The following is a 12,528-nucleotide window of genomic DNA, read 5'->3' on the forward strand; positions in this document are numbered from 1 at the left end:
AGCAAACATAATTACACCCAGGAGCTAAACACAATACAACAGACAGGTATCTAGCGATCACAGGCCCTGCTGACCACGCACCGCTTCCACAAATTGCCTCCATTCCTTACTGTTTTGTGCCCGATTGCTCTAGGTGTTTTCAATTCCCAAGGTTACTAGGTCCTTCGCCAGGTCGTCCATCCAGCGCCGCCTTGGTGTGTTAAGACAGCATGGTCTTGTTCTGATCGAAACCGTGAACACACGGTGCCTTGGGTTTTCTGGAAACAAATGGTATTGTTATCTCACGTTTGTTTTTTCTGCGCAAGCCCAAAATAGTTACTTTGTAAGATGCAAGCATACGATTTGATATTATTGTTACACTCCTAAAGTAACTGTCTATGATTGGACATCGCTTTGTACCACGTATAGTTTCAGAAAATGCTTTTCCGCAATACTTCGGTAAAGATATATTTGTTACTTTCTATATTGAGACGCTGTACACTTCGGCATTTATCAAATAATAAGTCCTGGAATTAGTTATATTTACAGTTTTCATGGCATATATTTGGTTTTTCTAGAATATAGATCTCTAAGGGCAACGTCTCCTGAAATCAACAAGCTGCTCATCTGTAATACAGTAAGATTGTAGAAGATTCTTCTGACAATCTCTTACAACATATTCCGTCAGTAACGTATCATTTTTTAAGTGCCACTTTCACATAAATGTGCTTCACACTCAGCGACAGAACAATTACACAATGTGTACTCCAGGGTCACAGTGACCCTTCAAAATATATTTCTGTCAAATTAATTCTCACAACTTCGAACGTTCGTCCTCTATTAGGCCTTACTTAATACTGAATTTATATTGGTCGTCTCTGGCTGAGTATTTGCGGTGGCGGATGTGCAATAACAAACTAAAACTCTAGGGTCAGAGTGACTCTAGTGTTTACCTCTACGATTAACTGTAATAGTTTGTGATTCGTCATTAAATTCAGACCTATAAGTACATGGCTTGCATTCAGACAATAAATCTGAACGAAGACACCAGCTGTGCAAAGAAGTAATATTGTGCGGCCATTTGGAAGCTTGTAGCACGATTTAATTGTAACTTATCATTAATGGTGAAAGGTGATATTGCAGCTCTGGAATATGTTCCTGTCAGCTGCTAAAATTTATGTGTTCATTATCGGAATGTATACCTGCACATTCCTATAATAGTTTCACAGTGCCAAATCGTCGATGGAACCACGGTCGTGCATGATCTTCTGCGAGACGGACTCAACTTTAGAAGACGCAATGTAAGATACCAGTACTATGTCTGACGTAATTCATGTCCACCTGCAACTCTCAGGTAAATCGTTAGATTGTTAAAAACAGCCACACGTACGTCCGCAATTAAGTAGACGGATTGAAAAGTTTAGGCAAAGTGTTTAGAGATAATCTTCTTCTCTCTACGTATCGCTCACGTACAGCTCAGAAGCTGTGATCAGTGTCATCACAGCACGAACAAAATCAGATAAGCCGCCATTCTTCCCGCGCTGCACACGCTATTGAAACGGGAAGAACCTCTAAGATGTAGTACATAGCAATCATGTGCTCCACTGAGGTTTATTCAGTGCTTGGTTGGATGTAGGTAAATAGGTACGTAGTCTGAGGCACACAGTGCATGACGTACAGCTGTAAGGAGAAAAATATTGTAGATATACTGGAATATCTATACTACATGACATGGATGGACACAATGACAGTGTTTTAATTGTTATAGGTGGTACACAAAAAGCACTTTGAGGCTCCACGTACCTGTAGATTGGCGTGATTTCGTCCTTGAACCAGATGACGAGAGTCGCCGTGTCATTCGCGGTGGGAGGTGTGACGTCACACGGCAGCAGCGCCTTCTCTCCGACAAGCGCCTGCACCCTCACCTCCATCCCTGTGTGGCAAACAGGAGCGGTGGTCAGTCTCCGATTACGGATTGTTATGTTTGTCAACTTTCCTATTTCTATCACCACAGTTTCAACCATTCGTTTCTGTGTGTGTGTGTGTGTGTGTGTGTGTGTGTGTGTGCGTGTGTGTGTGTGTGTCTCCATGCGTGTGTATGTTTGGGTGGGAGTGTTAAATATATGACCAAAAATTTAATGAGGAAGATATTTCCGTTTTGAGATGAAATACGTAACCCTAATGAAACACCTACCGCATTCAATATTCAGTCACTTCAATCTGTTATTTCGACTGGCATGTATCAATCGAAACGAAAGACATTAGCTTACCTAAAATATGTCACCCCTAAAATCTATAACTCCATATTGTACTATTAAAGTGTACAGCATTCTTATTTATTATACCTGTTGTTACAAATCGAATGAACTGGAGATGAGAGAGCCGCTACTAAAACTGTAACAGATCATTGTAAACCACGGGATACTGTAACGTAACTTTGTTAGAGCTTAAATGGGTACCACGTGACATTCTTAACGTCAATTTTCTTTCCGTGAATTCAGGTACATCCTGTATATTCAGTGATACGAGTAATGCTTCTGCAGGTACTGTATACCTCACATACAGCCAAGACAGTAATACAAAATTTGTAGGCATTCGGGGGCATAGATCCATTTATCTTTCACTACTTACACCTGTTTAGTGTTTCAGTACTTTTGGAAATGATTTCCGCACCGATTCTTATGAAATGTGTTCCTGTACAATCGAGTTTCGGCTATTATTCCATTCTATAGTGACGACTGTTATAACAAAAAAGTGAAATTTAGGGATTTTTTTCAGTTTCCAAAAACTCAAAAATATATATACATGTTTTAAATTTTTTTCGCTTTTCTACGCAATTACGACCTAGTTTAACTTTTTTTATCAGTAGTTTATGTACATGCAACGTAGTTGAGAACAGCCGAAATAATGACACAGAGTGATGTTTTCCACTGTGTACGAACTCTGGGGATTGATTGATGAGAGAATACGGAGCAAAAACGGTTTAATGAAGTTATGTCCGGAAATGCATGGTTTCCTTGCTAGAGACCATTTATTAAATTACACATTGTTACAGAGGTTGCGGCGTAATAAGCGCTGTACCATGTTATAGTATGTGTTGAAAATGGTTTTCTTGTTCCTCAACGCATGCATGTACGCGGCGTAGCATGTTCTGTTTCACACTTTCACATCAGCCAGGTTGCAACCGAACAGTGTCAAAGGCAGCAGGAATTCGCTGCTCCAGTGTCTCCACATTTGCAATGGGCTCTGCCTACACGATACTCTTGAGATGGACCCATAACCAGAATCGCACGGGTTGAGATCCGGTGAACGAGGGCGTCATCCAATTAGACTCCCTCGTCCGATCCATCGACCAGGGAAGACACGACTGATATGCCTCATGCAGTTAACGGCGAAGTGGGTTGGAGCACCATCATGTAGACGCCACATAACACTTCGAACCATCAATGGCACTTCTTTCAGCAGTGGAGGCAAAGTCATCAGCAAGAAACGCCGATAGTACCGGCCTGTTAGGCGACATGGAAAGAAGACTGGTCCCAAAACACGGTCGCCAGTTTTCCCAACCCACACAATCCGGGTGCACCGATGCTGGTGATTTACTGTGAGCAATTCATGTGTGTTCTGCATACTGCCACACAGATGACTATTACGAAAGATGAAGATACCACTCCGCGTAAAGGTGACCCCATCTGTGAATAGGATGGATGAGACAGACCCCTTAATCGTGGTTGTCTGGTGAAGTAACCAAAGACAGAACTGCGCCCGATGTGAGAAGTCTGTTGCAAGTTATCCCTGTACACGCTGTAGCTGATAAATGTAATAACAAATGTCATGGAGAATGTTCCACACGGTCGTCTGGCTTATCACCTTACTGGCGAGCCTAATGCGTGGTACTGACACGGCGGTCGCCTTCCACAGAGTTAATCACATTTTCATACAAGACTGGTGTCCAAACATTTCGGGTACGTCCTTCATTATTTTCTGCTTCCTGAAACTACCGTATCTCAGACAAATGGTGAAACACTGTTGCAAACATTGAATGCTGTGGTTGTTGTCGGCCGGAATAAGTCTCCTGATACAACTTTGCTGCCGACCGGAGTGGCCGAGCGGTTCTAGGCGCTACAGTCTGCAACCGCGCGACCGCTACGGTCGCAGGTTCGAATCCTGCCGCGGGCATGGATGTGTGTGATGTCCTTAGGTTAGTTAGGTTAAAGTAGTTCTAAGTTCTAGGGGACTGATGACCACAGCAGTGAAGTCCCATAGTGCTCAGAGCCATTTGAACCATTTTGAACAACTTTGCTGCCCGCCAATTGTTGCCATTTGCCTTACGTCGGTAAACTCAGTGCTGTTAAGCTTAAGGAACTATTGTGTACAACGCTGTATATTACTACAAGAACAGTCAGCAAGAGAAGTGAAGCGGGCACAGTAATACCAGTTACTACGGCAGGAGAGAGCTCCAGGGCATGACATATGAGGAACAGTACCATCCTCTAGGAGGTAGCCATGTTTGCTGTAACTGTGCACGCACGGTACATCGCATGTTAGGCGACAGTCTCTGTAACAAAGTTCAATTGGATAAATGGTCTCTAACATGGAAACCATGCAATTCGGTCCATAAGTTTATTAGATCTTGAACGTTTCGTATCCTCTCATCAGTCAATCCCTAAAGTCTGTACACGGTAGAAACAATATACGCTGCATATATATAACGTTGGTAGAAGTGGCAAAAAATCGACTATTCACGTTGTTTTGTAGAATGTATCAGTCTGGCGACATACCATCTGATTTTGAGTAAAATATCGTCCAGTTTATTTCGAAGACTGCAAAGGTGAGAATCAGCATTCAATCAGCTTAACAGCTGATGCATCCACGATACTGACAAGAATAGCGTGCAGAAAAATAGGAAAGAAAATTGAGGAGGTGCTAGATGACGATCAGTTTGGCTTCTGGAAAGGTAAAGACACCAGTGAGACAATTCTGACGTTTCGGTTGATATGGAAGGAGTACTAAAGAAAAATCAAGATACGTTCATAGGATTTGTCGATGTAGAAAAAGCGTTCGACAATGTAAAATGGTGCAAGATGTTCGAAATTCTGAGAAAAATACTGGTAAACTGCAGGGAAAGACGGGTAATACACAATATGTACAAAAAGGAAGAGGGAACCATAAGACTGGACGACTAAGAACGAAGTACCCGGATTAAAATGGGTGTAAGACCTACTGTTAAATCTGCACGTCGCTGAAGCAAAGATGGATGGAAAAGGAAGGTTCAGGAGTGGAATTAAAATTCAAGGTGAAAGGATACCAATGATGCGATTCGTTGATGACATTGTATCCTGAGTGAAATTGAAGAATAATTACATGATCTGCTGAATGGGATGGACGGGCGATGCACGGTCTAATCAGTAAAATATATGGACTGAAAGTAAATCGAAGAAAGACTGGAGTAATGAGAAGTAGCAGATGGAACAAGAGTAACATCAAAAGCAGAGTAGCACTGGCAGAAAAGTCATTCCTTGCGAAGAGAAATCTACTAGCATCAGACATAGGCCTTAATTTGAGGAAGAAATATCTCAGACTGTACGTTTGGAGCACAGCATTGTATGGTGGTGAAACATGGACTGTGGGAAAACCGTTGCAGAAGAAAAGCATTTGAGATGTGGTGCTGCAGACTAATTTCGAAAATTAGATGGTCTGATAAGATAAGGAATTAGGTGGTTCTGCGCAGGATCACAGAGGAAAGGAATATGTGGAACTCACTGACAAGGAGAAGGAATATACGACAGGACATCTGTTAAATCAGCGAACGACTTCCTTGGTAATAGAGGGAGGTGTAGAGCATAAAACCTGTAGAGGAAGACAGGAAATTGGAATACATCCATCAAATAATTGAGGACGTAGGTTGTAAGTGCTACTCTGAGGTGAAGAAATTGGCACAGGAAAGGAATTCACGGAGGGCCGCATCGGACCAGTCAGAGGGCAGATGACTCAAAAAAAAAAAAAAAAAAAAAGGAAGAGGTTGACACAGGACAGGAATTCACGGTGGACCGCATCAGGGCAGTCAAAAGACTGATCACTCAAAAAAAATCAAGCTCCTGCCTTAATCGATTTGGGCTGGGCGATGATGAGTCGATCAATCAGGACACTGCCTTATTATAAGCACAGCAGCTTGAAATTTAAAGAAAATGTTGGCTTATACTGTAGATCTTTTTTCAAAATTCCACCTGCAAGAGGGTGAAATAGGGAATGAAAATTTTGTGAAAATATACTGCTATTCAGGCAGTTTTGAAGCTAGACGTATGGAAGCTGGTATTTGGTTTCTTCGTCAGGGATAAGAGAAACGTGTTTCAGCACTTCTGGAAACTTAACCCATATGGGAGTGAAATAGTGGGTGCTAGTTCTTTTTTTTTTAAATAAATCGTTATTAATGACTACAAAAGTGTTCTTAAAGCTACGTCTATGACAACTGGTATTTGGCGACTCTGTTACAGATAACGAAATGGTGTTTCACTGCCATTGGAAATTAAGATCCCAATATGATGAAATAGGGGTGACATGTTTCATGAAAATGTTGCATTATGAAAGCATTTTTAAAGATAAACCTATGAAACTTCGAATTTGTCTCTTGGTTAGACCAAATGTGTTTCTGTGTTTTTGGAAATTCAACCCCTTTTGAAGCGAAATAGAGGATGAATGTTTTTAAGTTGTTATTTCATTATGAAAGCATTTTTGAACCTAAACCTACGAAAATTTGTATTTCGCTTATCTCTAAAAAGATAAAAAATAATGTTTCAATGTTTGTGGAAATTGAATACTTAAAGGGGACGAAAAATTTTAAAAAAGTATTTCGTCACATTAAAAGACTTCTTTTATAACTAAATCTATAAAAATTGTTTCACTTCTCATTTGGATATAGAGAAATATATAGTGGGATTAGAATTTTTTTGCTAAAATAACACAGCAAGAAAGCAGATAGGTTTGATTAACAAAAACCTTTGTTTTCAGTTACCAGAATCACTTTTAGGTCAGAAGTTCATGCGGAAAAGACTACAATTCTATCACCTTAATTAGCGTGAAAAGATTAGGAGCTGTTGCAGTTTGTGATCGACATAATAATTCGATCAAAGAAAACAATAAAATACGTGCAGGCTTACAGTTTACGTGAGCTAAGCAGTGGGCATTAAGTTAGTGTTTCATAAAAGCTTAGGTGGTTGTTGCTTTTATTTCTAAAACACTCCTGGAATGTTTACGCAAGTAAAGAGAAAATAATCGCTTGACAGGGTGCCAAAATTGATAAAAAGTATACACGTCATGCGCACTAAAATTATTAGTGAAATCTACACGTTGATACTAAACAAAATAACGGATGTAAACAGGTTGCATAATCTCTAGAAGAACCTGATTCAGTTCCAAAACGAAGATACTAAATATGTAGCACTGAGTCTAGATAAAGATGTTATGTATAGATTTGGACTAGTACAATCCACTGAGTCTTGCTAATTTAGGCAATTGGACCTATGGTAATCTGGAGATATTTTATTTGATTCGACAGCCCGTACTCTACTCTGTCTCATTACTAGGTTTTTTTCACGTAGTATAGTGCGAAAATTTACTAGAGCCGGTGTATTTCTTCGACAGATACACTATCTGAAGGAAGATAATTGATAATTAGTAACATCGCATTGCGACCTTCACTTTAGAGGCTGTGAACATATTTGTAATGGTTTCCAAAGATTCACTGTATTACTACATCGTAATACGTATCATTTAAATGTGTCTAACGCCAGAAGAATTTTAACCTTCTACTACGAACTGATGAATAATATCACGTATTTTTTCTCCTCGGTAATACTGTTTCGCTATTCTATGATAACCTAGCATTACCCTCGCCACTGAAAGCAATGAAACAATCGCACACACCTACATTTAAAATAATGACTAGTTGTGATGTTGAAACGGTATTATTGCAAACAATGATTAACCATTAAGTGTTAAAAGAAAAATTTCTTTGTACTCCTACACGGGAATTCAGTGATTCAAAGTATTAGGCAGAAACATCTACTAAATATCTATGCCTAATACTTTTCATACATTCTCGTTTCTGTATGCGTGATACTTTTTCGAAGTGAATAACGTTCGTTCAGTAGTGAGTGCTACCGTAGGTATTTTTAGGCAAGTAATGCATTTCATACATTATGTAAGCAACAAATTACAGAAACAATGCAATATAGTTTTGTGGGTATTATTGTTATCAGACACAAATGATGTAAAAGTGAACTTGTTGTATATACATGTTCCGGAGTATCGTACTCTCACGTTGATAAGTTGCCTTTATATTGTGTTAGAACAGTCGCTGTTTTACTGTTAACACCTTTACATGTTTAATTCTCTTTCAGTGAAAGCATAAAGTCTGTTGTTGAACTTGGTTCTTTTCAGGGAAATCCTAAGAACATCAGCGGCATCTCGTGGTGGTGCGGTAGCGTTCTCGCTTCCCATGCCCGGGTTCCCCGGTTCAATTCCCGGCGGGGTCAGGGATTTTCTCTGCCTCGTGATGGCTGGGTGTTGTGTGCTGTCCTTAGGTTAGTTAAGTTTAAGTAGTTCTAAGTTCTAGGGGACTGATGACCATAGATGTTAAGTCCTATAGTGCTCAGAGCCATTTGAACCATTTTGAAGATCAGCGGTGGCAGGAGGTTCCCATTTGTCAATACTGTGGTGGAGATTGTGTTACGGCTTCAAGTCAAGCGCCGGCATGCCAGTCGGGAACGACAGGGAAGAGAAATCTGTGAGAAGTAGTCAGCCAATCGTTCGCTGACCAGACCTCTCTCCAGTACAACACGACAGCAGCGGCCCCCATAGAAGAGGACGCGGCAGACTGGTGACGACCCAGTTCGATAGCAGCTTCAAGATAAGCTACTTGGATAGCAGCGTCAACGTTAGGCGTTTCGACAGCAGTTCAGAAAAGTCTTTTGTCAGTTAGAGATCAGCAGTCACTGCAAAGACATTATTTCGTATGTCGTCATTTGCATGCGACACATCTGTGTAATTGCCCAAGTTTTGTACGTAATTTTCTTATTGTAACAAAATTCGTCAATACGATTTGTTTGATTGTTTGATGACGAGGCTGCAGGAAACTGATTATCTCTCTTCTGCTAGCATGAGGTAACGCCAGTAAAACTTTCTCGTGAGGTTTCTGGTATTTTTACTTTCTTCCCGGGACAATATTTATTACTGAACATAACAAAAGTTAAAATTGTAGAGGTCTGTGATTTATTTTGAAACACAGTGGGAGATATTCTCAGTAGGCACATTCCTTGTGTACTATGCAGCTGAGTGAATTTGTCTATGTCAATATCCCAACAAAGTAAAATGTAATTTGTGACTTACGTTGCAAAAATTTGTCAAGTATTGTAAAGTACTTGTGATATGCAATTTGTGGATGTCAATATCACTAATTACGCAACTGTGAGATTTCAGCGTCTGCGTTATCTCAGTGTAGTAACAAGTGCTTATAGGTGGTCAAAGCTTCTTTTTTCGCTCATCATAATTTACCCCAACCAGTTTTTGCGAGCAAGTCTGAGAAAACAATAGTACTAAAGATTTTGTTGCCAGATTTTGCGACAGTGTTTATGTTCATCTTGTACCTGGACTAGAGCCAACAAACGCAGTATTCTCGACAGCGTTGCATTCCACAAATTCCACTATTTCATCAAAGACATGAAAATATGTCTAGTGCACTAGGATTACACTATTCGATAGCATAATGACTTCAGAAATGAGATTATTTTAGCAATAAGACTTCATTTCTGAAATCCACTGGAAATGATGGCCTTTGCAGCAAATCTTCCATCGTGTAAAGAAGCAAGATCCAGAAGAAATTTCTGGTATATATTGAGACAGAGAGGAGAGGCAGAGAATATACGGCGAGAGAGAGAGAGAGAGAGAGAGAGAGAGAGAGAACTGAAAACATTTTAAAGCGACTCCTGATAAAGAGCTAAGGACAAAGTTTTGGAGGAATATCCTTGTCTCGATGAAACAACTATTTGTTACATTGTCATATTGGATAGGTGTTTCTGAACGCTGTTTTTGGAGATATAGTTGATCCCGACACTTTCCAGAGAGTCTATTCAAGGGTAGGTCACGCCGCTCGTAGTGGTAGCACGGTTTGAGGCGCCGTGTCGCGCCGGAGATTCGAGTCCTCCGTCGGTCATTAGTGTGTGTGTTGTTCTTAGCGTAAATTTGTTTCAGTAGTGTGTAAGATTAGGGACCGATGACCTCAGCAGTTTGGTTACTTAGGAATTCACACATACAATGTGAGGTCACCACTGTTCGATCATTCCACTTAACTCAAAACACCACACTAATATCTTGTTTAAGACAGAGAGACTTTCAGATAGTGATGTCTGTATCCTCAAGCTATTGTATAATTCAAGCTAATACATGACTTACTTGCAACCAGGTTCGACTGTCTCATTTATGCGAGCAAGACAGTAATTTTTCTTCAGGTAAGTGTCATATTATTTAACGATAAGTACATCCAAGGGACAATACGTAATAATATTTCCGTTAGAGCTTGGTTTTAAAAAATAAGTGTGCATCCGCTCAGAAGAAGAAGGTGTTGACAGAACTATATACTTATATGGATGTGGTGTCTGTTCTTTCGGACATTTCGGAAAGAACGAACACAATATCCATATAAGTATATTAGCCGAAAGTGTAAAACGTATAATTTGTTAAAAAAGCTGACATAAATGTCGAAGAGTCGCAACACTGAACGAAATCAGTTCATAATTAATACGGGACATGGTAAGAATGTTTTCCACGAGTAAAGAACGTATTGGGGTGGGACACTACGAATGTAGTGTGTGGACATACAAGGTGAGAAAGTGGGTCTCGCGGGAGGCGTGCGCGAGATAGTCCCTGCAGTCGCACTATCCTCTGTGCCCTCGGTAGTTCAGATGGATAGAGCGTCTGTCATATAAGCAGGAGATCCCGGGTTCGAGTCTCGGTCGGGGCACACATTTTCACCCGTCCCCGTTGATATATATCAACGCCTCTTAGCAGCTGAAGGTATTAATTTAATTCTAATTTCGTTTCTTCAGGCTAATGGTGTGAAGTTCTCAGAAGAAGAAGAGATGCGTAATGTGTAGTATGTAGGTTTGTAATAAATTTCGAGCTAACGATGTAGTTGCAGAAACTTTTTTCATGTTCGGAGGATATTCATAAAACTGAGGAGCGTAACAATATATTTGCTATAAACAACAAAGAGGAAGACAAAATTGCCATAGAAGCTGTCTAAATACAGATATATATCGATATAAAATGCACACAATCGAGGGCTAAACTTGCATTCGAACTTTAAATTGTGTAGGAATAGAAAACTGCCAAGAAGCGACTAAAACTTGCTACATAACTTCAATGACGCGATTTCTTCTGAGTGGCGTGCAGTAACTATGAGCTCTTATTTTCAGTGGGAACTACATCCCGCGTGACAAGCTGTATAACGGCAAGCATTTTAATACCAATTGCGCTACGCCTAAACGTATTGCGATTTCAATCTTCCGCAAATTTCACTCTATTCCGTCCAAACGCAATCAGTGAGTTGGCCTACTCAGAAAACACAACTGGTGGCGCATTTCCCGGAAAACGACGGTATTTGAATAATCATCAAACGAAAAGAGTAATTATCAGAATGTCGTCATCATAGCGTGTTCTACTGAGAAGCGTAGAGAAAATCACTTCATTTCTGTAAACTCAGGAGCAATCCAATCATTGTAGCTACTCTGTAGGTGGGAAAAATTCCTGACATGACATGTTGAAATATCACAACTTGTGAAATATGTGAGGCGACGTCAAACTTTGTAATGGGTGTGGAGTAATATTGGAATACAAGGTAGCAAGAGGCACGATAACTGTGTGTTTGATTACAGCCAGTTAGTGGATGCCCGACACATTTCACGCTTTTCAGTCCCATTTAATGGTAAGATCCAGTGATGGTAGTTCCTTGTGGTTAGCCGAGTCGTTTTAGAACACTTACAGCAAACTATATATTTTATCTGCCATGCTAGTTACACGTTTCGTCACCAGCAGTAGCCTTACACCACCACCTTTAGGTATGCCATACACTACCATTGCTTTTGACAATACCTGCCTGTTAGCAACGACGATGTGCATTCTGTTCCCTAGGGAGTCGGTTATTCCATATCCATCTCTTCATTCTCATTTACTAACGACAGAGAATACGTATTTATTCCACTGTCACTATCAGTTCTGTTGCTTTACTGGCACTTTTAATTACTCTCTTTCATGAATGCATCAAGATTATGATCGTTCCAGTATTCATCAAAATTTAGTAACGTAATGAGTGACTCATTATGCATGTTTCCCGTAACTCGGGTACCACAATTTCCCTATTTCCACATAACATCCCTGTACACCAAGCTAAATAATCTCTCCATGTTGGTATGCTTAAGGCGTAGAGCGGTTTGGAAATGTTGTGGCGATTGTATCCATAACATATCGCTTACTTCGTTGTGGAGTTAGCAATATTCA

The 12,528-nt window shown here is 40.2% G+C and overlaps 1 protein-coding gene across 1 annotated transcript in view; it reads right to left on the bottom strand.

Moving 5' to 3' along the window:
* Positions 1-12,528, bottom strand: part of LOC126188597 (uncharacterized) — a 720,334-nt gene that overhangs the window by 291,302 nt on the left and 416,504 nt on the right. Inside the window, exon 2 of the mRNA XM_049930199.1 lies at positions 1,783-1,912. Coding sequence (XP_049786156.1) covers positions 1,783-1,912 — 130 coding nt within the window. The remainder of the gene's footprint in view (positions 1-1,782; positions 1,913-12,528) is intronic.

Source organism: Schistocerca cancellata, chromosome 5 (genome assembly GCF_023864275.1).
Source record: "Schistocerca cancellata isolate TAMUIC-IGC-003103 chromosome 5, iqSchCanc2.1, whole genome shotgun sequence".
Classification (NCBI taxonomy): Eukaryota; Metazoa; Arthropoda; class Insecta; order Orthoptera; family Acrididae; genus Schistocerca; species Schistocerca cancellata.